Genomic DNA, 20,226 nt, shown 5'->3' on the forward strand with positions numbered 1-20,226 from the left:
AGGTTCAATTAGATGGGGGACCTTTGTTCCAAAGGTGTTATACCATTCCTTTGATACGCCCGCAGTTTCCAACGGTGTTCTCATGACCTGAACACACATATTTAATCTATAAGATGCAATGTCGGAGCACACCGCCCACTGCTGTGCACAGTAGAATCCTTCTTTCGATGTAGCATGTATTAAGGGCTTGGCCGAACGAGATCGAGATCCCTGTCTCTGAAAGCGAATTTACCCATCTTATGAGTGTATTGTGGTCATTGTATCTTAATAAATTTTCGTTGAATAAACAGCCTAACATACTTAATCTACTCCACACATATGCCGTTTGCTTCCAACGGAAATCATTGAATAATTATAACAAATCCACATCAGAGCTCAAGATGCGAGTTAAAATGCTTCTCATGGAACCCTTCAAAGCTACCAATTCGGAAATTCCGAAGTCACGCCCTACCAGGTCCACAAGGGAACCAATAGAGGTGACCGCCAGCATTATCCTGATCCGGGATCAACTTTCGAAAAGAGATTCAAACATCACGCCACTCCTTGCGTCTTTGTCTCAGCAATGTACGTGACGGCCAGGTCGTTGTCGGCCACCCCCACATCACTCAACTTTTGAACGTGATGGCATTTTCAAAACTCCGAGGTTCTGTCCGACGTACATCAGACTAGCTAGTATGACAAGGTGGGTTCAGTATTTTGAGAGGAAGGTGTAGGGGATGAAAGTCATGTTGAATATGATGTCCTTTGGTTTTCACATGCGTTTCTCTTGCATTCCACCTCCTCCAGCGTGTAGTTGTCCAGTAACAAAACTCGTCCAAAAGACAATTTTAAATGAGATCACGAATACAGATTCAACAGCCACTTCCTTCAATGGCGAATGAGGAAGGCAAAAGTCAACCGCATTCGTCTCTGTGTGATGAAAGAACTGAAAAACATCCCTTGTTCCCGCTTTACATGGTTGGAAAACATCACCCACATAGCTCGTAAATGCTCCCTATCGATACAAAGCTGAAACAATTTCTTCGCAATACATTGCTAGTGTTCCATGACGCTCAAATAGCAGAAAAGACAAAAGGGGTATCTTGAAATGCAGTCTGACCAGCCCAAATACATAGTCTTGAAGTTCATGCTCGCGGCAGATCCTCCCTGCCCACAAAGGAGGCGGGCATACTGTCAACGCCTCGCCTTACAGAAGAGAACAGGGGCCTTTTTGAAACTCGCTGGTCCGTAAATGCCCCATCGTTTGTAGTGATCCCAGGGGAGCTACGTCGACCCGAGAGCCATGATACACCACCGCGGCGGCGTCCAGTCCGGGAATAAGTCGCAAACGGTCTTCATCGCCGCCTCCATTTGCCTCGCCATCTGCTGCTCGAGCACGCCGTTCGGATTCGCAGTCACCAGCTCGACTTCGTCGTTGTAGACGGGGTTTTCGTCCCGCGGCACAAAGACGAGCTCTTCCAGCTTCGGCATTCGCGCGCGGATCTGCTTGAGGACCTCCACCGTCAGGTTGGCGGCGCTCATGGACTGGTACATTGTGTCGACCCAGAAGAGCGAGTCGTTGATGGCGAGGCGGCGCACTTGTGAGATGTCTACGGGGTCGCATAGGGCCATGACGGTGCGGAACTGCGCCTCGGAGGCCATGTAGCCGTCGCGGGCGCCAAAATAGAGGACGTCGTGGGCCTTGTCGAAGAAAATTTGGCCCGGGTTGCGCGTCATGCCGAAGCTGAGATGGTACGACTTGAGGGCCTCGGAACGGGATTCATGGCAGGCGTGGAGGTTGGTGGGTACGGCTGTGTACGACGTACACCCGCTCGACGAGGGCCTTGGTGACTGGGCGTGGGAGGCGAAAGAGAGAGACTTGGCGCCGCACCGGATGGGCACAACCCGCGGTGGTGGGAGGTTGAAGTTCCAGATTTTGAGGCGGAGTTCTACGGGCAGCCTTGGGAAGAGATGCTGTGATGGCTTCGGTCAACGGGGCTGTGCGCGGCTATGGGCTATACGGGAGATCGACAGATCTAAAACGTACAAATTGGGTTAAGGACTGAGGTAGTATCGCTTGCGCGGGGCAGCCGGTTGTTCGCGTTCTTGGAGCGGAGGTTATCGTGATGGTTGACATGATCTGTATAAACCGAGGGCTGGCGCGAGACTAGGAGAATGGTTTCGCGACGTTGACGTCCCGCAATATGGGAATGGATGCCCAGAAACGAACGGATGTGTTTGTTAGGCCAGTGCGGGACACGACGACAGGTTGTTGGAGGGGTGGCAAGCGTGAGTGGTTATTATATCGGCCGCGACGCCGCGGGTACCAGCGCTGTCCCGGGCAAACGATACAAAGGATAAAGGATATGCCTGCCAGGCTGCGTCCCACAAGGTCCAAGGCGACCCGAGACATCATTAGACTTCTTTGACAAATACCCAGCCCCGGTTCTCCTCACAACCAAAACACTGGGGTAGGAGAGAAAGCGATGTGCATACCATCTTTTTCGTGATTCATGACCGCTTGACGAACACCCCCCCCCAGACTGCATATGTGTGCCAGGGAAGAAAGTGTGGCGGCCCAGAACCCGAGGCTTTGGGTCGGGGCGACCAGGGGTGTTCACGCTGCTCGCAGGATTCTGACGGTCATTTCTCCCTTTCCAGTTAGAGTGTTCCCGGTGACAGAGTGCTCCGTAGTGTAGTCAGTTGTCAAAGTGGTCGGGAAGTTCGAGGGCGGGGTGCCGATCCAAGGGATGGTCAACATCCGTCTGCAAGACAGAACGCAGAGATGTCGGCACTGAGCCATGGCCTCAGGACTCTCGTAATCATACTGACATTCTGCCGTATTCGAGCCAATGACGTTTGATATACCCCTGAAGATGGAATATTCGTTAATCTCAATGTGAGAGAAGAGTGTGAGAGGTTCTCTGCAATGCGGGTGAAATGTAGAAGCCTGGGGAGGAGTCTCGAATTCGGGCCAGGAGGTGCAGATCTGCGGGAGCGCTGCTGGGAAAGCCAAAGCGGTGCGAATTGTGATGGGCCGGACCCATCAGGCACATGTGAATATGTTGCGGATGGACATGGAGGGCTTGCTGGGCCTGGCTAGCACCTTTGTGGGCAGTCAGGATCCCCGTCCACTACTACCTGCTTTCCTGAAGTTTGTGTGCCTGTTTGGTTCTCCCGGAAGTCGAAAGAAAGGAATTCGACCGGCCCGGCCGTAAGCTGGTCTGTAGATCATCAGAATGCAGTGACGGGTGATGAGCGCCTGGTTGGTTCCAGTCAGTTGGGCTGAGCCAGGGGTCAGGGGCCTGGACAGGGGATGTCTCGGTGGCCGCTGCAGTCTGCTTATGCTGGAGTCTGTGTGTCTGTGTGTTGAACCAGGGCCTTTCTGATGAACCATTGAATTTGAGTGGTTCTCAAGCGTCGTATCCCTCGCTTGGCTGTAGACAATTTCAGCTGAAGCGGAGTACGTAGTCCCGTCCTGGTCCGGATTTTTAAAGTTGCTGTATTGGACGACGTTCAGAGAAACCCTGCTGCAAGGAGGACAAGGCCGCCTGTCAAAACCCAATGATACTCTGGGATTCGCACAAAGAGGCAGAAAGAATGTCGTGTCTGCCATGCAGAACATGGATCAGCAACTGACTGACCGGCTGCAATGCATCTTGATGGTGCAACAGGAGTCAACCCGAGCATCTGGGACACCCAAACCCAGAGGGATGGACTTGGGAGCCGTGCCGCAGTGAATCCCCGTGGCGCCACGGTGAGACTTGAGTCGGCGATTCGACCTGTCACTTCGTAGCCGACTTGATGGGCGAACCGTCACCCCACAGTCTCTGGCTGCCGAACTCCGAGCCCTGGGCCAATACTTGCAGTAGCCAGCTGAGTAGCCGTAGTGTTGTTGTTGGCACTCTTGAGACCTTTGGCTTTCGCTAATGTACTGACGATGGCTTGCTCGACATTCCACACCCGGTGGACGTTGAGGGCCAAGCACCTAAACTCTCGCTTCCCGCCGATGTGCAATCACGTCTGCCATGTTCGTCGTTCGCCAACTGAAGATTGGTTCGCTAGTCTGTCCAAACTGTTCTAACACCCTGGACGAGCTGGGGCATCAGCTAGGTTCGGCCGCTGGCCCGCTACTTTGTCCGTTAATGGCCCGCCGGCTAGTGCAGACAATTGTTGACATGCGGAGCAGTCGGCCCTACCCGGCGAACGCCAATGTCTCTTGCAGTGGAGGCCAAGAACTAGGCCGGACTGGGCCCAGAGATATGGTCGTCCTACCTGTGAAAGACCTTGGGACGAGGCTGGAGCCGCAAAGAGCTTCGTGTGCCGGCGGCAGACCGACGAGGAGTTCGGATCAATGCTCTCTAACATCATACAATGGCCGCTATCCGTGTCTAGGGGCCGCTGTAGGTAGTCGTCAATTCTAGTCCGACAGGCCGGCTTATTGAAGGCCGCAGAGTTTTGACAGCCCCAACATCAGTTTGATCACCGCAGCCGGCTGCAGGGTTGGTACAGCCTCACCTGCAAGCCTGCTATCCTTCTTATTGTATGTACGGATACAATTGCTTGCTTAGCTCACCCTTTCGTGGAGGGGTCTGATACCCTGTCGTCCAGACGGTGATGTGGAATCATTGCCATCGCTCTCGGAAGGTGGAAACGCCATTGGCTGAGCAGTGTGCTGCATGTCGCAGCTCAGAGATGAGACACACTCGTGGTCATGGAGAGTTCATCGCAATCCAGCCTTCAGGAACGAACATGTCGGACAACGTCGCAGTGACCCTCAGTTGTCTCGTCCAATCTCCGTGCCCGTACTACGCAACCTTGTAGTTCCGTGTCCGTATGTGTCGTCAGGCCTCAAAGAAGAGAGACCACAGCAGGCTTCATAATACCTATGACGCTCATGTTGGGCAGCTTTTCGTAAAAATCCAGCTTGCGAAGCTGTATATTGGTTTTGCAGATACGAAGGAGCGCATTTCTTTTTCGTCGGCGTTGGCGTGGGATGGAGTGGGTGGTAATAAGCCATACGACCATTTTGGAGATGAACAAGTTCAACTTGGCTCGCCAGCTGGTGGCATAGCTCACCAGTTGTTAGCAGAAGAGGTGAGAAATATATCACGTGATAGATCCACTTCCCCCACGGCACTTCCCGCTCATGCGGGTGAAAAACAAAAGAAGCTTACCTAAGGTAAGTCGCCTGGCCTGGTTCAAGGATGCCAGGATTGCTTTTCATCTCCACTCTTCCCGCTTGACGTGAGCTTAATTCTCGGATTCCTTTTGACGGCGGCGGCAAATAAGGACTTCCAACATCAAATTCTCATTCTATTATCGCTGACTTGCAGCAACCTCGATTGTGGTCACATCCCGGTCAGCGAATAAGGGTTCTTGTTTCGATTTTCAAAACGAGGTTATCTGCACCTCATCATTGGCCTCCTCCATGGCCCGCCCGCCATTTTAAGCGCTGGGGATGGCCGCCAATGGGACCGGCATCTGCGGGCTTCTGACCAATGTGAAGCTCGCTGGCTGATCAGGGGTGCCCGATGATCTCCTCTCTCGGAGCCCCGAGATGTCGCAAGCGCGGCTATCTTGCATCGGCGCAACGCTCGCCACGATAATTTTGGACATTAGCTTTCTTCCCCATGTGTTTTCAAGATTATGTGCCGTGTCTAGACACGGCACACGGCGCGTAGCCAGGCTGTAGAGAGGTTGTATATGTACGCTTCATGATCGCACTTTCGTAGGTCTGTGATACAGGAAAACCACACAACTCCCTGGCTGCCATCCCGCTTTCTCTTTTCTTACGTGTTTTCTTTCCTGGAGATCGTTTCTTACATTACGTCTGGTCATTCTTCACTTGTAATTACACCTCATTTTACGACAATATTCCACGACTTTCCCTACAGCCATGTCTTCCGATCTCAAGAACGTCACGCAAACCTCGGACTTCGAGGTCGATTCTGATGACGCTCACTACCCTTCACACACACGTCTTCTCAAGACAGTCGATACTGCAAGAGTCAGCTTGACGGCTGTGGCCCTTCTTGTGAGCATCACCATCCTTGGTACATCAGCAGATGCCCTGGCTGTCTACGATGCCACCTCCGTACCAGCCGGCTTCATGCTTCCGCTGTGGCCGGACGCCTTCGACTTGCGTCCAACAGTCGCGCTCGTGGTTGGGAGCTCTCTTCTCATAATTGTCAATCTCGTGTCTCTCCTTTTCAGTCAAGTTCAAAGTGTAAGTCAGATCAGTTTTTTAACATCGTACCTCTGACGAGTAAGCTCAGACTGACATCAAAAAGCTGCGTGGTCAAACTCTCATCCACAACTCATTGGCAGTAGCCGCCCCGTCGGTTGGGCTGGTGGCATCGATCATTGCCATGTCCTTCTTCTACAGCATCAACGCGTCGATCACGGTCGACACACTACAGAGCTGGAGCTGTCGCTGGTCCGATGTTGTGATGATGACGAGGCCGCATTTCGGCACTCTATGCAAGCAAAGCAAGGCGGGCCTCTACCTGTCCATCCTGCTGATCCCGATCGAGGCCATCATCGTGGGAATGGGCGGCTATCAGATGATGCTGGAACGGACCATTAGCAAGACCAATAGAGTGGTACTGGAGCAGCGCAAGTCTGGCAGCCCGGTGCCTTCATCAGTCCGCGACGTCGAGGGCGATCAACACTGAGAAGAGCGGCTGGATGTTCGTTCAAAAGACCTAGGTTAACGGTCGTCGTCTGCTATGTATCCGCGAGTTGGGTTAAGGGAACAAAGAGGGAGCCGGAAACGGAAGTTTCCCAATCTTGTAATCAGGCGTTAAGGATGTGTAGTATTAGCAGAGGTGGGAGCCAACTACGTCACGTATTAACGTAGGTATCCAATTATTCAGTGTTTTCTTGGGGAATTCGTGTCGCTCACCTGCAGAAGTGAATGGTCCTTTTCGACTTGCCGGTATCGATTTAGGATTTGATCCGATTTTCATCCTTTTAGCAGCTATGCTCCTCGATCGAAGGCTGCATGCGGCATTCGCCGAGGTCTCGCAGCTTGAAGCTTGCAGCCACCAGGGGATCTACGAGCCGCCACTCGAGTATCCGCTGACGCAGGTGTATCCTCAACGCGAATCTAAGTTGGTGAAACCTGAGAAGTTCCCCGATTATGACCGTTTGCGGACGAAGTGCTACTGCACTGGAGTGGATAAGGGTCGATGGAGCTGGCCGCCCCGGCTCCGGCACGGTATGCTTAGCCGCCCCTCTGAGGATATCGGCATCTATATTTTTTTCTTCTTTTTTGTTTTGTTTTGCTACCTTATTTATCAATATAATCTTCGAGTCTAGGCAAAACAGCAAGCGAGGGCTTGGGCCTTAGGCGACGAGTTTCAAGCTTACGCTCTTGTCAGCATAAGAGTCAAGTTGAAGTCTAGCTCAGACAGCGTGAACCCCTTGATAAACTACTGTAAGTCTCTTGGGTACTGGATAGCACTCTTCTATCTATCTTGGAGACAGCTTGTCCCCTATCTTTGAGTTTCAGTGAGACGCCTTCAAGCCACCAAAATTCGAGAGACAGCCCAACCGGAGCGAAGGGTCGCGGGGGGAAACTCGGGAGTCGCTACACCAAGTTAGATGCACGACTGAGGACCACGACTAGGGCGGCTAGGGGCTGCCGGGCGACAGGTCGACACGGAACGATTGGCCCGAGAGCACAGCGCGTGTAGCGTGATTGCTTGGTGAAGTTGGTCTTGGGGGACTTGGGATGAACATGGAAGAATTAAAATGACCGCCGCTTTGGCCCTCGACTAACAGAAAGTGGCCGTGAATTCTGCCCATAACCCCATCCTTAGCGCGTCCCACCTTTCATCTTTTCTCCGGTACGTATCCTGGCATGTCTGCACCTGTAGTTTGCTCCAGTGCCCAATCACCACTGCCCATGACTTCCCACCTATTTCCCATGTTTTAGACTACCCGGAAACATTGCCATTCCGTCCAATCTTTACCAACTCCGTCGACCACAGCAGAAACATGCCCGCCTTTCGCTAATCATCGTCTCCATTGTATTGACTTATTCGCCTTTGACCCGGCCTCGTTCCTGTCAAGACGGCGCAAGCAGGACCGAAGGATGGAGCCAGACGGACGTGACGGACTCGACCACCTCGGACCAGCCCTCCAGCCGTGAGCGGGCCCAACAAGTCCAGACGGCTCCAGAGTCCAGAGGAAGCAGACTTGCCACCCACAAACCACTCGAAATCAGCAAACAAGACAACTCCCCCCCCCCCCCCCTTTGTCAGTGCTTTCCGGATGTCGCACAGTCCATGATGCGGCTGGCCGAGCAGCTGGCTGCTGCGTGCCTTTGACCTTACCCTTCTCGCTCTCGTCTACCGATATCTCAGGCACCACAATCTACTACCGACGTACCGTAGACCGATTTAGGCGCTGCTACATTCCAGAGCAGTCCTCGCGTGTTGAACCCTGAATCTCTGGTATCCAGACTGCCTTTGACCATGTCTCTGGCCCATGCCACATTAGAACTGACGGCAGCGGGAAGGCTCCAGACCTGCGGAATCCCAAGCAATCTCTCGTGTCGCAGACATGCCGCTTGATAAGTTATGGGCCACAGCGGGCGACACGGCCGAGAATGGCAGAGGTAAGGTATGAATGAACGAAGGCACGGTAGGATGATTGCGGGTTTCCAGGTTGTTCATGTCGTGTGCCACCCACATCCAAACTCCACGGTCGCAATCAACTGAGAACCCTGGCAACACACAAGTTGTAGCACAGCCGTGGACAAGTTTAGGTAACACCGCTATACCTCGCCTCTAGATATCGCGTGGTCAATCAAGATGAGGTGCAGCCCTCCCACACATTCACTCCAAAGTAGCTAAAGTAGTTTGTTACCTGGCCACATAAGTTACGGTCTGCTAACGAATCTTCCCATACCAATGGAAGTACTAGATGAGGCAAGTTGCCCTACCTACGTAACGTACCTCGAAATCAGAGCACCGGTATCCCAGAGAGGCGAAAGAAGATGCGAGCTTGGGCAAGCTTCGTCCAGTCCAGTCCAGTCCAGCCCGCTTTCTTTCTCCATCTTTCCTCCTTCCGTTCGTTCTGATCGACCTGTCTTGCGTTGAAACCGGGCTTCGTCAAGTGGGAAGAAAGGCGTAGAGTGCGCATCTGGCCTTGGCTCTTTCCGTTTTCAACCATTTCCTCACGTTTCTGGGTGGCTAACCGCCTCTGCATCGATTCCGTCCCAACGACTCGCGTCCCCATAGCTCCTTCGGCTGACGACCAGCAACAGCTAGCACCAGCCATCTTCACCTCATATAATAGTCTCCCGAGTCACCAGGCAGTCGGATCCTGCTTTTTTTTGTTCGCTCGTCCAGCTGTTTGTTTCCCGTATCAAACACCCTCGGAACTCCGCCTGTATTCCGCCCAGCGCATCTCGTCTCCTTGCCACATCTTGTAAGATCGGCAACCCGACTTCTCTCAGTGGCTGGTCCTTTGCATCGACCTTCTGCGCCTTATCATCCTTTCGGCGACTGTTTCCAGCCCTAGCCGCCTCGAGTACGAGAGACTCCGTGCGCGTCGACCGCTCGACCTATTTACACTGCATTCTTGACAGCTGAACATATTACGCCAAGTCTAAGGGGAATCTAGTCGTCCAGACTTGCTCAATTCGCTAAACATCACTCGACGATAGCGGTTGGTTTCTATTCGGTATGTGTCGAGCTAGGTGGTTTCTGGGCGATGGGCGACACTAACACGGCCGCTACTAGTGAAAGACGCCGTTCCCAGACAGCCACGTCTGATACATCAGCCCAATTCTTAAGCATTGTCGAAACACCTTTATCTCAGCTTCGGGCCTTCGAACATCGTCGCAGAAATGACTGAACCTGTCTCCCCGCCTTCTTCCCCTCCCGCGGATTCTGTCACCCCTAGCACGACCAACTCTCACCCACCCGTCACCCCCGAGAACAAACGTCTTTCGCAGGTCGGCGGTATGTCTTTTGCTGAGAGACGGATGAGCCGTCGTCCCTCCACCGCACCCACCCCTATCGTTGAGGGGGACGGCCTTACCAGAGACGTCATTCACTCTTTGCCCGGCGATACTCGCAACAACAACAATAGAAAGTCCAAGACGCAAGCCGATATGGCCAAACGTCGCAGCTCTTACTACGAGGAGGCCTTCCAGGGCGACAGGGAGTCCAATGTTATTAAGGACCGCGCCTATGCAGAGGCCATCGTAATGGCAGAGCTTCGCACCAATGTCATTGTATGTGCTTTCTTCGGGTCACGGGTAGAGAATCTCGACTAATTCATTTGTACAGATCAATGACGAGTTCAGCTTCATCACGGACTTTTCATACCAGCTGTCGGTTAGGTACCAACGGCCAGTAACTTCGATCGTGGTCAATCTACAGCATGGGGCTTGCATGCTCTTTGGAGGTACTTTTGAACCGGCTTACACCATGTCGATCCACGCATTACCGCTCGAGGTTGGTGTGACCAAGAATAAGAGGAACACGGCTCTGCTTCAGAAGCACCTCCACGAAGCTCTTGGTGTTGCGCCCGTTCGTGGATTCGTCAAGTTCGTCGAAGTCCCGGCGGAGAACATGGCTGTTAACAGCAAGACCACCGCTTCCCACATTGCTGAGATGACCGGCGAGGAGGAAGAAACCATTGCCGAGCGCCGTGGTCGCAACCGCAAGAGTATCAGTGGCAAGGTACGTACTAAGTGCACACTTAAGTCCATAATGTAGAAGAGATGCTAACAGCCTTGCAGTCCATGTCAGCTCTGCGCCATGGATCCATTGTCGGAGGCAGGAAGGGCTCTGTCTTTGACTTTAGAAGAGAATCTGTTGCTCCTCGCAAAGATTTAGTTATGCCTCCTCCCCATGAGATTACTCCTCCGCACAGCGCGACCGATGCTCCCCCGATTCCCCCCATCCCCGAGGCCCACGCCAATAAGACTACGGCCGCAGTTCCCGATGAGAAGTCGGATACGCCTATCAAGGAAGTTGAGAAGGCACCCACCAACACTTCGGCATCTCTCAAGAAGTCCAAGGTCGCAAAGCGCAAGAGTAGCTTCGTCACTTCACTGTTCTCTCGTTCTCCCAGGAACACGCCCGCGCCAATGCCCACCGTAGCATCGTAGACGGTGGCTCTACTTCCACCTCCCCACTGAAGTCTCTCTTTCTTTGTTTTGTGTTGTGCTCATTATCGGGCCTGGAGCAGTGGTCAAATTGGAAACTTGACGAGGTCAAGAAACAGAGCATTGCATCGATAAAATGGGAGACGGAGTTCTGCATTACAGCCCGATCGGGCATGCTGGAGTCATAGTCTTGGAATTCTATCATTTGTAATCGTATTTGTTCTGTCTAATAGTAGGAGTTATGGTCGAGAGACAGATTGATCTGCACTCGTCTCAACCAAACTCGTACGTGCCAAAACTAGGCATTCACTAATTATATCAAACTTATCATTAACCATTATTTGACCCATTATTTATACATTCTAACTAATATTCAAATGAGTGACCTTTGAATGGCACTTAAGATGTCAAAGTGTCTGAACTTCTTCAATGACAGACGTTTAAAAAATATTTGATGCGTATTCATGTTGTTGATGAAGTTTTATCGCAAAGCCATACAATTGACTTGGGCATGGATATATTATTACCGAACTCATCAACTCATCAATTTAGGCGTGGTGAATGCAAGCAAGTAGGTATGCCTTTTGTGATGAGATGAACGGAGGGGCAGTCCAGTCTGATTGAAGTAGGTACGCGATACCCTGGAACCTGGAAGGTGGGGTCTCGCTTAAATTGCCAGCGCTGCCAGCTCAAACGCGCTCAGCACGGGGTTTTCATCAACTCGGTGTTTACGTTATCTTATCGCTGCTCCTGCATCGTCATCTCTCCCCTACCACCTTACCACTTACGCAGTACGGATACCTTGGTAGTGTTCGATTGCCTTGCCCGCCCGCCCACCTTGCCCGCTCCACACGTCCGATCTGCAACCTGGAAACGGTCACGGCATACAGATACCTACGCACCCGTTGATAGGCCAGGAGGAGTACTTTCAACACCCCGTACCCAAACGGAACAGGCTTCTTTACTCAGGTTCTCTACAAACACTGTCGGAGGGTCGGAAGGGATTTTCAAAGCAAGAGAGCGGCACATACTTTCGCACCTGCCTGTGTCAGCGTCCATTCCCGGAAACGAAAGGGTCCTATCAGCGGCCGTCGCTGTGGAGTGAGGCGACCCAACGACTGAGGCTCGACGACGATTGACCTGCTCAACGGCGCAAAGCAGGCTCGTCTCGTGTACTAGACGACAGGACTTTAAGGAAACAGTTTGAGGAGTCTTGGTGGAAAATGGAAGTGAGTTCTTGCAGTTTCTTAAAGTCGTGGTCTTCATTCCCTACCCAAGCTACAGCGGCTCTTCTTGCCCTGCCTTTTCATACATCCTTCATACCCCTCCGGTGAGGCTTCGACACACGAGTCCCGAGTACACGACGAATCAACCATATGAATTTCCGGTACACGCCTACTGAGGGATCTTGGTTCGAATGCTCTATGGCAAACTCAGACTCGTTTGAGGAGACACATTCACTTCTTACACGGGATGGAAGTTCTGAGCGACTCAGACATCATCAGCATACGCAACGCGTTGGCCTTCTGCGTCACCTCAGTGATCATGCCAGGGAGGTCATCAGACAACAGGAGAGCCAGCATGGTTCGTCCGCGGGAATGGATAGTCAAGTTGCTGTCCCTCGTCAGATCAAGCGGGAAGGGCTGAGCCACGGTGTCATGGATGATGTGGTGTCTGTACGACAGTGAGATCAGCATCGAGTCAAAACTAGTTCAACCCTCATGGGCATCGACGTATGATTCTTCTCGAAAGGACTCTGCATGAACGCCAAAATTTTCTCAACTTTCCCCCCTGCTTTCCAGCCACGTTTTCTATTACGATGATGCGCCAGACCTCGAGCCGGCAGATCTATCCTGCGTGTGCCCGTCGATGGCGGTCGTATTCTTTCGACGTGTCTGAGAAAAACAAGCTTTTCAAATTAGGACATTTTGGAGAAGCCGCAAGCGAGTTGATGCGAGGGTTTGGTGGCAGCTCAGCCAGCGAAGCGGGAGCTTTCAGGGCTTCGCTGGCAAAAGTTTCGTTTGAGGGACTCGCCTCGACTTCCGTTACGGATCATTGTCAGGCTTGAGATCCGTTCGACCTCATCACAGAATCCGTACAAACATCGAGTGTTCCCTCGGTCTGTGGCATCTTCCCGAGACAGCAACAAACAAAGAAGGGCAAGCAGTCTACGGCCTTGCAACGAGCCCGGCGAGACTATAACTCGTTCACACTCAAGTACTCTTGACTTGTCTCTATAGACGACTTACGCATCCAAGAAAGCTGGTTGCATTTCAACACCATTTCCCACCCCCCAATTGCGAAATGGACAAATCGCCCCGTTCTATAGATTCTATGCTGTCCCAAGCGGTAGATGGCTTGCGTGTTTCTTCTTACGGGGACTCTTTGCGATCAAGCGGCCGTTTAAGTCCAGCTAGGCTAACACTCCAGCGTGTTTACGATCAGAGTCAAGGAGTGCAGGCGCAGGATGCGAGCAAGATGGTAGAGATGCCTCCGGGCCCCCCTGCAAAGGGCAAGCCCAGACTCCTTTTGATGGGCCAGAGAAGGTATGCCATCTCTCCATTCCGGTGCTCCATATGAATTACATACTAATTGCAATTGCAGGAGCGGCAAGTCATCAATATCGAGCGTCGTCTTTCATAAGCTCCCGCCAAATGAGACGCTTTTTCTGGAGTCGACAGCTCGTATTCAGAAGGACTCCATGGCGTAAGGCCTCAAACCAAGCCAATGTGACAAGCACCCTGTCTTACTGACTATCGTTATAAGATCCTTCATGGACTACCAGGTCTGGGATTTCCCTGGCCAGATTGACTTCTTTGAGAACCCAAACTTTGACATGGACGCCATCTTTGGCGAGATTGGCGCCCTCATCTGGGTTATTGACGCGCAGGACGACTATCTCGAAGCCGTAGCCCGCCTCAACGCCACGGTCCTAAACCTCCAGCGCTTCTACCCGAACATCAACATCGAGGTCTTTATCCACAAGGTCGATGGCCTCTCGGACGACTACAAGCTCGACATCCAGCGCGACATCACCATTCGCATCCAGGACGAGCTCTCGGACCATGGCTTCGAAAACGCCCCCGTCACGTTTCACCTGACGTCCATCTACAATCACTCCATCTTTGAGGCTTTTTCCAAGGTCATCCAGAAGCTCATCCCCCAGCTCGGCACCCTCGAGGCCATGCTCACCAACCTGTGCCGAACCTGCCGCTTCGAAAAGGCCTACCTTTTTGACGTGCTCTCCAAGATTTACATCGCCACCGACTCCGCCACGGCCGATATGGCTTCGTACGAGATCTGCTCCGACTATATTGACGTCATCATCGACATCACAGAGGTCTACGGCTCCTGGCCGCGGTCCGACGGCCAACGCAAGCGTCTCGAGGCCGAGCCCTGGAATGCCAAAGTCGAGGACCAGGTCGCGTGCAACTGGGCCGAGAGCTGTATGGTCTTGCACGACTCGCAGCGGCCTATCATGCTACGCGAGGTCGATCGATACTTGGCTCTCGTGGCGATTATGAAGGAGGACTCGTATGACCGCATGCCGCTCGTCAATATGAATGTAGAGGCTGTCGTGCAGGGCGTCACGGAGTTTTTTGAGATCACGAAGTCGAGGAAGTGAGACTGGTTTAGTTGGCATGTGTAGTCTGTAGGGATTGAGCCTATGTTAGCCACATGTGGCTGTGGTATATCCATGAGGCTGAGATATATATACACTATTCCTCCTCGACGCAACTTCCAAGCCTCTCGGCTAGAACCTCATGTGACTAACCGGCTCAAGTGAGAGCCTTTGAAGCTTAAACTCCTATGAAGGACAGATTAGTGGGCAAATTGTATAGAGAAGACAAGGTCTTACATTAAGTATCTCGCCAACCCGACAATGCACATCTAAGAAGATTGGGTCTGGCAGCTCGGCGACTCTGGGGTCCACAGAAGTGAATTCTACTACTTTGGGGTAGTTTTTGAACAGGCTGATGGCGGGATTCCATGCGCCAAACCAGCGAATGTTGTATTTCGTAGTCTAGAAGGGTTTACTCGCGATTCAACAGTTTTGGCAAAGACGATGACAACTTACCGAACCATATTGCTGCTCGAACCCGAAATCGAAATCCCCAAAATCGCCGTGGACCTCTGAATTCATTATGAGCGCGTTGCCAGTCTGATTGATGGTGTCAGGGCCGACCTTCCCTTTGAGATCCGGGAAGTATCTCCACAGCGCCTACCATGTCTTTGCATTCACGCGAGCCTTTGGATTTCGTTAGTAGTATCCCATCAACTGCTAGATGGCGCCAATGCCTATCCGGTCCTATCTCGCTCATATACGCCTGTGGATACTTCCGAGAAAGAGCGGATATTGTAGAAAGACTGGAGGCGGATCCACTGACGCCTCTGGCAGTTGAAGGGATAGCAAGGCGACTTGTCCGTTAAGAAGATCAAAAAGGGTCCTCACTTCCATTGGCTTCCGCTCGTCAAAGTTTCCAATCAAGAAGGGGATAATGTGAACGCACTCCAGGGTGCTTATACGGGCCTGAGGCATCATCTGGCCAGAGAAATTCTCTTCCAACCAGTCCTTGTTAAAATACTTCGTGACGACACATTGGCCGCCATCCCGGAGGACGCAGACCCGCCTCAACTTTGAATCGTCGACATAAGACTCGAGCTTCTCAAGAAGTGAATCTGGGCCGTCTGTCCCGGAACTCGAAGACACAATGTCGTCTTCACTTCTGCGCTTTGAATGAGTTTTGACTTGATGATTGTAGACGAGCGTTAGCTTTTGATTCATAAGCGGGATTAGAGTATATAACATACAAGGTATCAAGATAGCCTGAACCAGAAAGTCACGCACTTGCCTCAATTGGACCGGATTGTGTCTGTAACGCATGATCTCCGAGAGCAGAACTAATTGTCCCCTGAGTGGGAGTTTGTCCGCGAAGAGACGAAGCACTTGGGGAGTGTCATCCTTTACGCCGACGGGGTTATAATCCGCGAGCATCTCTGAGACTTCGCAATGTGACTCGGCCCAATGTTCAGGGTCTGATGATACTAATGTCAACTGATTGTTGATGACGGAGTTGGCGTCTCCATCTCCGTCTGGGTGGTCAACGACTTCGTCCATGTCGTGGTTGGGTCCGCATTCGAACATGGATACTGCCTTGAAGAAGAGAAGATTATCTGCCGTCGTGATCATTTGGTTTTGGCAAGTCTGTACGGTGTGCGCCGCCTGTGAACCGAGACTGACAGATGTCTCCGAAGAAGATTTATGTCATCGAATCCTGGGGTATGGTGGGCATGGACTTCATGGGGAAAATCACTCCTACGGCAGTGGGACGGATCCAAATACAGGTCTCAATACATATGAGAAACGACTCATCAAATAAAAAGTTTCGTAGCCTTGATTTTTGGATGTTTTTCTCCGTAAACTTGGTCCAGCACACAGCCAACTTATGTGCTTTTCTAGAGTACCTAAAAACACCTTCCGGTTCAGTAGAAGAGCAAGGTTCATTATAACCATTTCCCATGACCTTGACAGATCGTGGCTGAACTTGCCGCCGTTGTAAAACTTTATAGTAGCTAGACCGAGAAGCCCGTTCCACGCTGTCATGGCACCTTGTTATCGAGGACATCCAGGCGACGTTCGTGTAGAGTCACAAGTACGAAAATGTAGGTTGAATAAAACAGTGTAGTGCCCACCCAGCAGTTCCGCGCCTGCCAAAGTTGATGTAGACAAAGGAGGGCTGGTGCAATCCTTTCCCCAGTAAAATACTCTCATTCACTCATTCACCTACTCCAAGTCATGAAGCTAAGGTAATTCTCTCCCCGTACCACTCTAATAAGCCTACTCTCGATGGAATAGCTCATCTAGCCTGACAGCCTCTAGCCTCCGCATATCCAGCACAGCCATGCGTTTCTTGCTGCGCGGCGTGAACCGCTTCGGCGGCACCCTGAACATGTTACCCGGCGACAGGGGCACGGGCAACTTCTAGTCGTCGCGTGCCGCTGCCGCTGCCGTTGCCGTAGCCGGCTTTCGCGGAGCGTCCTTGTCGTCATGGCCGGACGCGAGGCTGAAGACCTTGTAAACCGAGCGGTTGGCGCCGAGGAGGCACACGCGTGCCGGGACTTCGCCGCGGGCGTTCGTGACATTTTGTACGTCCATCCGTATCGGCGTGAAGGACTGGTCTTCGGGGAGTGTGGTCGTGACGAGCCCTGTCTGCATTTGTTTGGATAGGGGTGTAGAGACTGGTAAGTTGTTCTCTTGGTAGGGAACATAGTTGATGCCGGGAGACTGTATGGGTACCATGATGACATCGGCGGGATTTCCTAGGGAGACGTTTAGTAGAAGCCTTACTGATGAGCTAAAGGTATGCAGGTCTTAGCGTGCCTTGTCTGTTCACGAGTAGGACTAACGTAGTGCTGTCCATGAACTTGACCTCCACGATCTTGGCATTGTCTACAGATAGAGCAGCAACCGTCGTGGCAACGCTGCTGCTGATGCCGTTGATGATGCGGATAGATGTTCGGAATATGAAGACTATCAAGCCGTTAGCGTGAGACTCGGCTTGCTCTCGCGAGAAAGTACTGACACTCTTGGTCCCGGCCCTCTTCGGTCAGGGCGGTAAAGGTGAGGCCATCAACTTCGTCCTGCAAGAATGTCAATTATATGTGTTGACAATTGAGAAATTTCAACACCTACGTCTCGTCGTTCTGAGCACATAGTGGAGTCAATTTTCGCAATTTTCTGGCCCAATCCGATCTTTGTCGGCTGACCAAATCGAACGCTCCTTTTTTGTGCTTCGGCAATATCCTTGAAGACTCCATTTACGCGGGCAGTAAGGTAGTCGACGAGGAAGCCAACGTTCGGGAAGGCCTTCAAATATGCTTGCCCCTCTTCCTGGCGTTTAAGCTGGGTATCTAGCTCTTCGAGCATTGACGTTCCGCTTTCAGCTCGTTCCCAGTTCGCCGAGTAATCGTCTGTGGCTACTTCGTCCAAAAATATGGCCATGGGGCTCTCAACAAGGTAGCGCTGCACGTAGACAAGGACCTTGCTGTTCTCCATTGTAGCCTCCTTCTCTGTCAGTTCTTCGCTCGCCGAGTTTGGGGCCGCAAAACGGTCAATCTGGAACCGCATCCATGTAGAGAAGGCATGGAAGAGGTCCAGTTCGTCCATGACGTTCAGGAGAATCTTGTGTCCAACCATCGTAAGGCAAGACACGATATCCATTGTACGGGTGATCTGGGCCACAGAGAAGCCAATGTCGTCGCGTGAGTCGTAAAACTGAGCAAGTCCACGCAGGCGGCTGAGTATGATGGCACATCTTTCTAACGACGGGAGTAAATTTTCATGGATCAAACCACGCAGATTCTCCAGTCCTGCCGTCACAGCCTTATCCCATCGCTTGTGGCCCTTGAGAAGCTGTCAGCAATGAATCACATAGCGAGAAAAGCGTCTACTTACGCGCTCAGCTAAACTGTCGACCAACCATTCTCGGAGGGGCTCATGCGCATGGCCAGTGACAACCGTATGGAAAAGAGCTTGAACAAGGTTCGTCGGCCCATGTGCTATCTGTTCCAAGTCTCCTTCAACACTGCGCAAGAACTTGGACGGCAGTTCTCTTGTGTTCTTATACTCTACTTGCATGTGGAGCTGTGTCTGCTTCACATAACGCAGCAGCTTCTGTAACGTAGTGAGTTTTGACGCTAGGAGAGAGATGTTGATGGGTGATGAGGGTATAAAGGGCAGATCCATGGGAACCAAGTATACTGTCTGGTCGTTGTCGGCTGAGGATTTCAGGAGGAGAGTGTGAGTGGAAACTTCTGGATGAGAGGCATGTTGGATGAGCTGGAGAACGCCTGGTCTGTACATGGAGCTTGGTAGCGTGTATCGGAAGTCGCCGATGACGAAGGAATCATAAATGCTGAGATGGAGGCGCCCATCGCTCGTGCCTACTACCATGACGAAGACTTGGCCGCTATCGTCTGTGTTGAAGGGCTGAAACAGGAAGTCTATGCCAGTTCTTAAGGTGAACACCAGGCCATCTTCGCTAAAGCCACAGTCAGTAACAACATCTGAACCATGGCAGACTTCACTCACCCTGCACCGGCACTGGAACTAGGTAGAGGACTGATATTTGGTAAGGCAGAGTCTACCTCCAAGAAGGTGAGTTCTCGGGGTAGATCCAATGGGGCCGGGCTGCCGGGCAAATTCAGCTCCTCTGACATGAGTTTTTGCCATGGCTGCGCAGGCGACTGGTGGGATTTCTTCTGCGACCTGCCCACAATGTTGCGCGACCAACCGATGTGAGTGATGTTTGGCGTCGCTGTGTCATCTCCACAGACGCGAATGTGATGTGCAGCCTTGTTGTTCTCCAGACCCATCAACCTCACGTATCCGTCGCTCCAGCCAACAGCAAGGAACTGGCCTGTGATCGAATTAAAAAAAAAACGTCTTATAGATATATCGAGGGCATCTTCGTACCGTCTGGTTTCCATCTTACAGCTTGGGGCTCGGGAGCCTGTTGACCGGGCTTCGCGAACTGATGGATTTTGGACACAACGTGTTCCCTGGGGCGGTAGATCAGAAGATTTTTCCCGTGTGCGTCCCAACTGACCGAGAGGTCAACTGTTGGGTTGCTGCATGGAAAGCCTTCGGCGACACGATGGTCGTACTTGGTATCGCTGTAGTGCCGTAGCTGCATGGTTTCATCCATTTCGAATATACGAAGCTATCCGGATTGACAGGGGAGTGGTGACTCCTCGAAGGACCATTGCTAGTCCCGTAGGACGATTTGTTGACAGAAATTACCAAATGTTTGGTTATTGACTTTCAGAAAATCAAGCTGTGCAGCCTCAGTTCAATCAGGTATTGGCGAATCTGCTTCGCGCAAATACCTAGCTGTTGTTGTTTGGAAGGTTCACTCACGACTTTTACAAATGTAGAAGTGAGTTGAGGTACATCAGGCAGGTACTCCGTACCTCTCAATCGAATGTCCGTTCTGTGGGAACTGCACCCAAGGTTGTACCTGCCACTGACAAGGATGAATTAGCGCCCCGCGCAAAACTGTCACCGCAAGACGTGGTGGATCAGCACCTTGATCGAAATGGAGCACTTTCTTTTC

At 52.0% G+C, this 20,226-nt stretch overlaps 8 protein-coding genes across 8 annotated transcripts; 4 read left to right on the forward strand and 4 right to left on the reverse strand.

Annotated features, from left to right (window-relative positions):
* Positions 1 to 1,263: 1,263 nt before the first annotated feature.
* Positions 1,264 to 2,116, reverse strand: BDZ83DRAFT_750094 (uncharacterized protein; the record flags this gene model as incomplete). Its single annotated transcript, XM_060513875.1, has 2 exons — positions 1,264 to 1,953; positions 2,027 to 2,116. The coding sequence occupies 2 exons, from the start codon at positions 2,114 to 2,116 to the stop codon at positions 1,264 to 1,266; spliced, it is 780 nt and encodes a 259-aa protein (XP_060367362.1).
* Positions 2,117 to 5,389: 3,273 nt separating this feature from the next.
* Positions 5,390 to 6,656, forward strand: BDZ83DRAFT_771367 (uncharacterized protein; the record flags this gene model as incomplete). Its single annotated transcript, XM_060515365.1, has 2 exons — positions 5,390 to 6,208; positions 6,258 to 6,656. Exons 1-2 carry the CDS (start codon positions 5,879 to 5,881, stop codon positions 6,654 to 6,656), a joined length of 729 nt encoding a protein of 242 aa, XP_060367363.1. The 5' UTR covers positions 5,390 to 5,878.
* A 232-nt stretch (positions 6,657 to 6,888) lies between these two features.
* BDZ83DRAFT_666729 (uncharacterized protein) lies at positions 6,889 to 7,727 on the forward strand. Its single transcript, XM_060511094.1, has one exon. It carries the CDS (start codon positions 6,964 to 6,966, stop codon positions 7,300 to 7,302), a length of 339 nt encoding a protein of 112 aa, XP_060367364.1. The 5' UTR covers positions 6,889 to 6,963; the 3' UTR covers positions 7,303 to 7,727.
* Positions 7,728 to 9,841: 2,114 nt separating this feature from the next.
* On the forward strand, positions 9,842 to 11,113 carry BDZ83DRAFT_572591 (uncharacterized protein; the record flags this gene model as incomplete). The annotated part of the gene is made up of 3 exons (XM_060504530.1): positions 9,842 to 10,231; positions 10,287 to 10,682; positions 10,742 to 11,113. The coding sequence occupies 3 exons, from the start codon at positions 9,842 to 9,844 to the stop codon at positions 11,111 to 11,113; spliced, it is 1,158 nt and encodes a 385-aa protein (XP_060367365.1).
* A 2,475-nt stretch (positions 11,114 to 13,588) lies between these two features.
* Positions 13,589 to 14,735, forward strand: BDZ83DRAFT_750097 (Gtr1/RagA G protein conserved region-domain-containing protein; the record flags this gene model as incomplete). The annotated part of the gene is made up of 3 exons (XM_060513876.1): positions 13,589 to 13,656; positions 13,715 to 13,816; positions 13,877 to 14,735. 3 exons carry the CDS (start codon positions 13,589 to 13,591, stop codon positions 14,733 to 14,735), a joined length of 1,029 nt encoding a protein of 342 aa, XP_060367366.1.
* Positions 14,736 to 14,799: 64 nt separating this feature from the next.
* BDZ83DRAFT_211457 (uncharacterized protein) lies at positions 14,800 to 15,545 on the reverse strand. Its single transcript, XM_060501710.1, has 4 exons — positions 15,337 to 15,545; positions 15,189 to 15,244; positions 14,970 to 15,134; positions 14,800 to 14,918 (listed from the first exon to the last, which is right to left on the reverse strand). The coding sequence occupies exons 1-4, from the start codon at positions 15,347 to 15,349 to the stop codon at positions 14,865 to 14,867; spliced, it is 288 nt and encodes a 95-aa protein (XP_060367367.1). The 5' UTR covers positions 15,350 to 15,545; the 3' UTR covers positions 14,800 to 14,864.
* BDZ83DRAFT_211365 (uncharacterized protein) lies at positions 15,082 to 16,425 on the reverse strand. Its single transcript, XM_060501709.1, has 2 exons — positions 15,923 to 16,425; positions 15,082 to 15,859 (listed from the first exon to the last, which is right to left on the reverse strand). The coding sequence occupies exons 1-2, from the start codon at positions 16,299 to 16,301 to the stop codon at positions 15,429 to 15,431; spliced, it is 810 nt and encodes a 269-aa protein (XP_060367368.1). The 5' UTR covers positions 16,302 to 16,425; the 3' UTR covers positions 15,082 to 15,428.
* A 490-nt stretch (positions 16,426 to 16,915) lies between these two features.
* BDZ83DRAFT_211467 (anaphase-promoting complex component Cut20/Apc4) lies at positions 16,916 to 20,060 on the reverse strand. The gene is made up of 7 exons (XM_060501711.1): positions 19,587 to 20,060; positions 19,203 to 19,530; positions 18,567 to 19,152; positions 17,805 to 18,515; positions 17,695 to 17,752; positions 17,493 to 17,642; positions 16,916 to 17,431 (listed from the first exon to the last, which is right to left on the reverse strand). Exons 1-7 carry the CDS (start codon positions 19,816 to 19,818, stop codon positions 17,094 to 17,096), a joined length of 2,403 nt encoding a protein of 800 aa, XP_060367369.1. The 5' UTR covers positions 19,819 to 20,060; the 3' UTR covers positions 16,916 to 17,093.
* Between the last annotated feature and the right edge of the window lie 166 nt (positions 20,061 to 20,226).

The sequence above is a fragment of the Colletotrichum acutatum genome (genome assembly GCF_030867785.1).
Source record: "Colletotrichum acutatum strain CBS 112980 chromosome Unknown BDZ83scaffold_25, whole genome shotgun sequence".
Classification (NCBI taxonomy): Eukaryota; Fungi; Ascomycota; class Sordariomycetes; order Glomerellales; family Glomerellaceae; genus Colletotrichum; species Colletotrichum acutatum.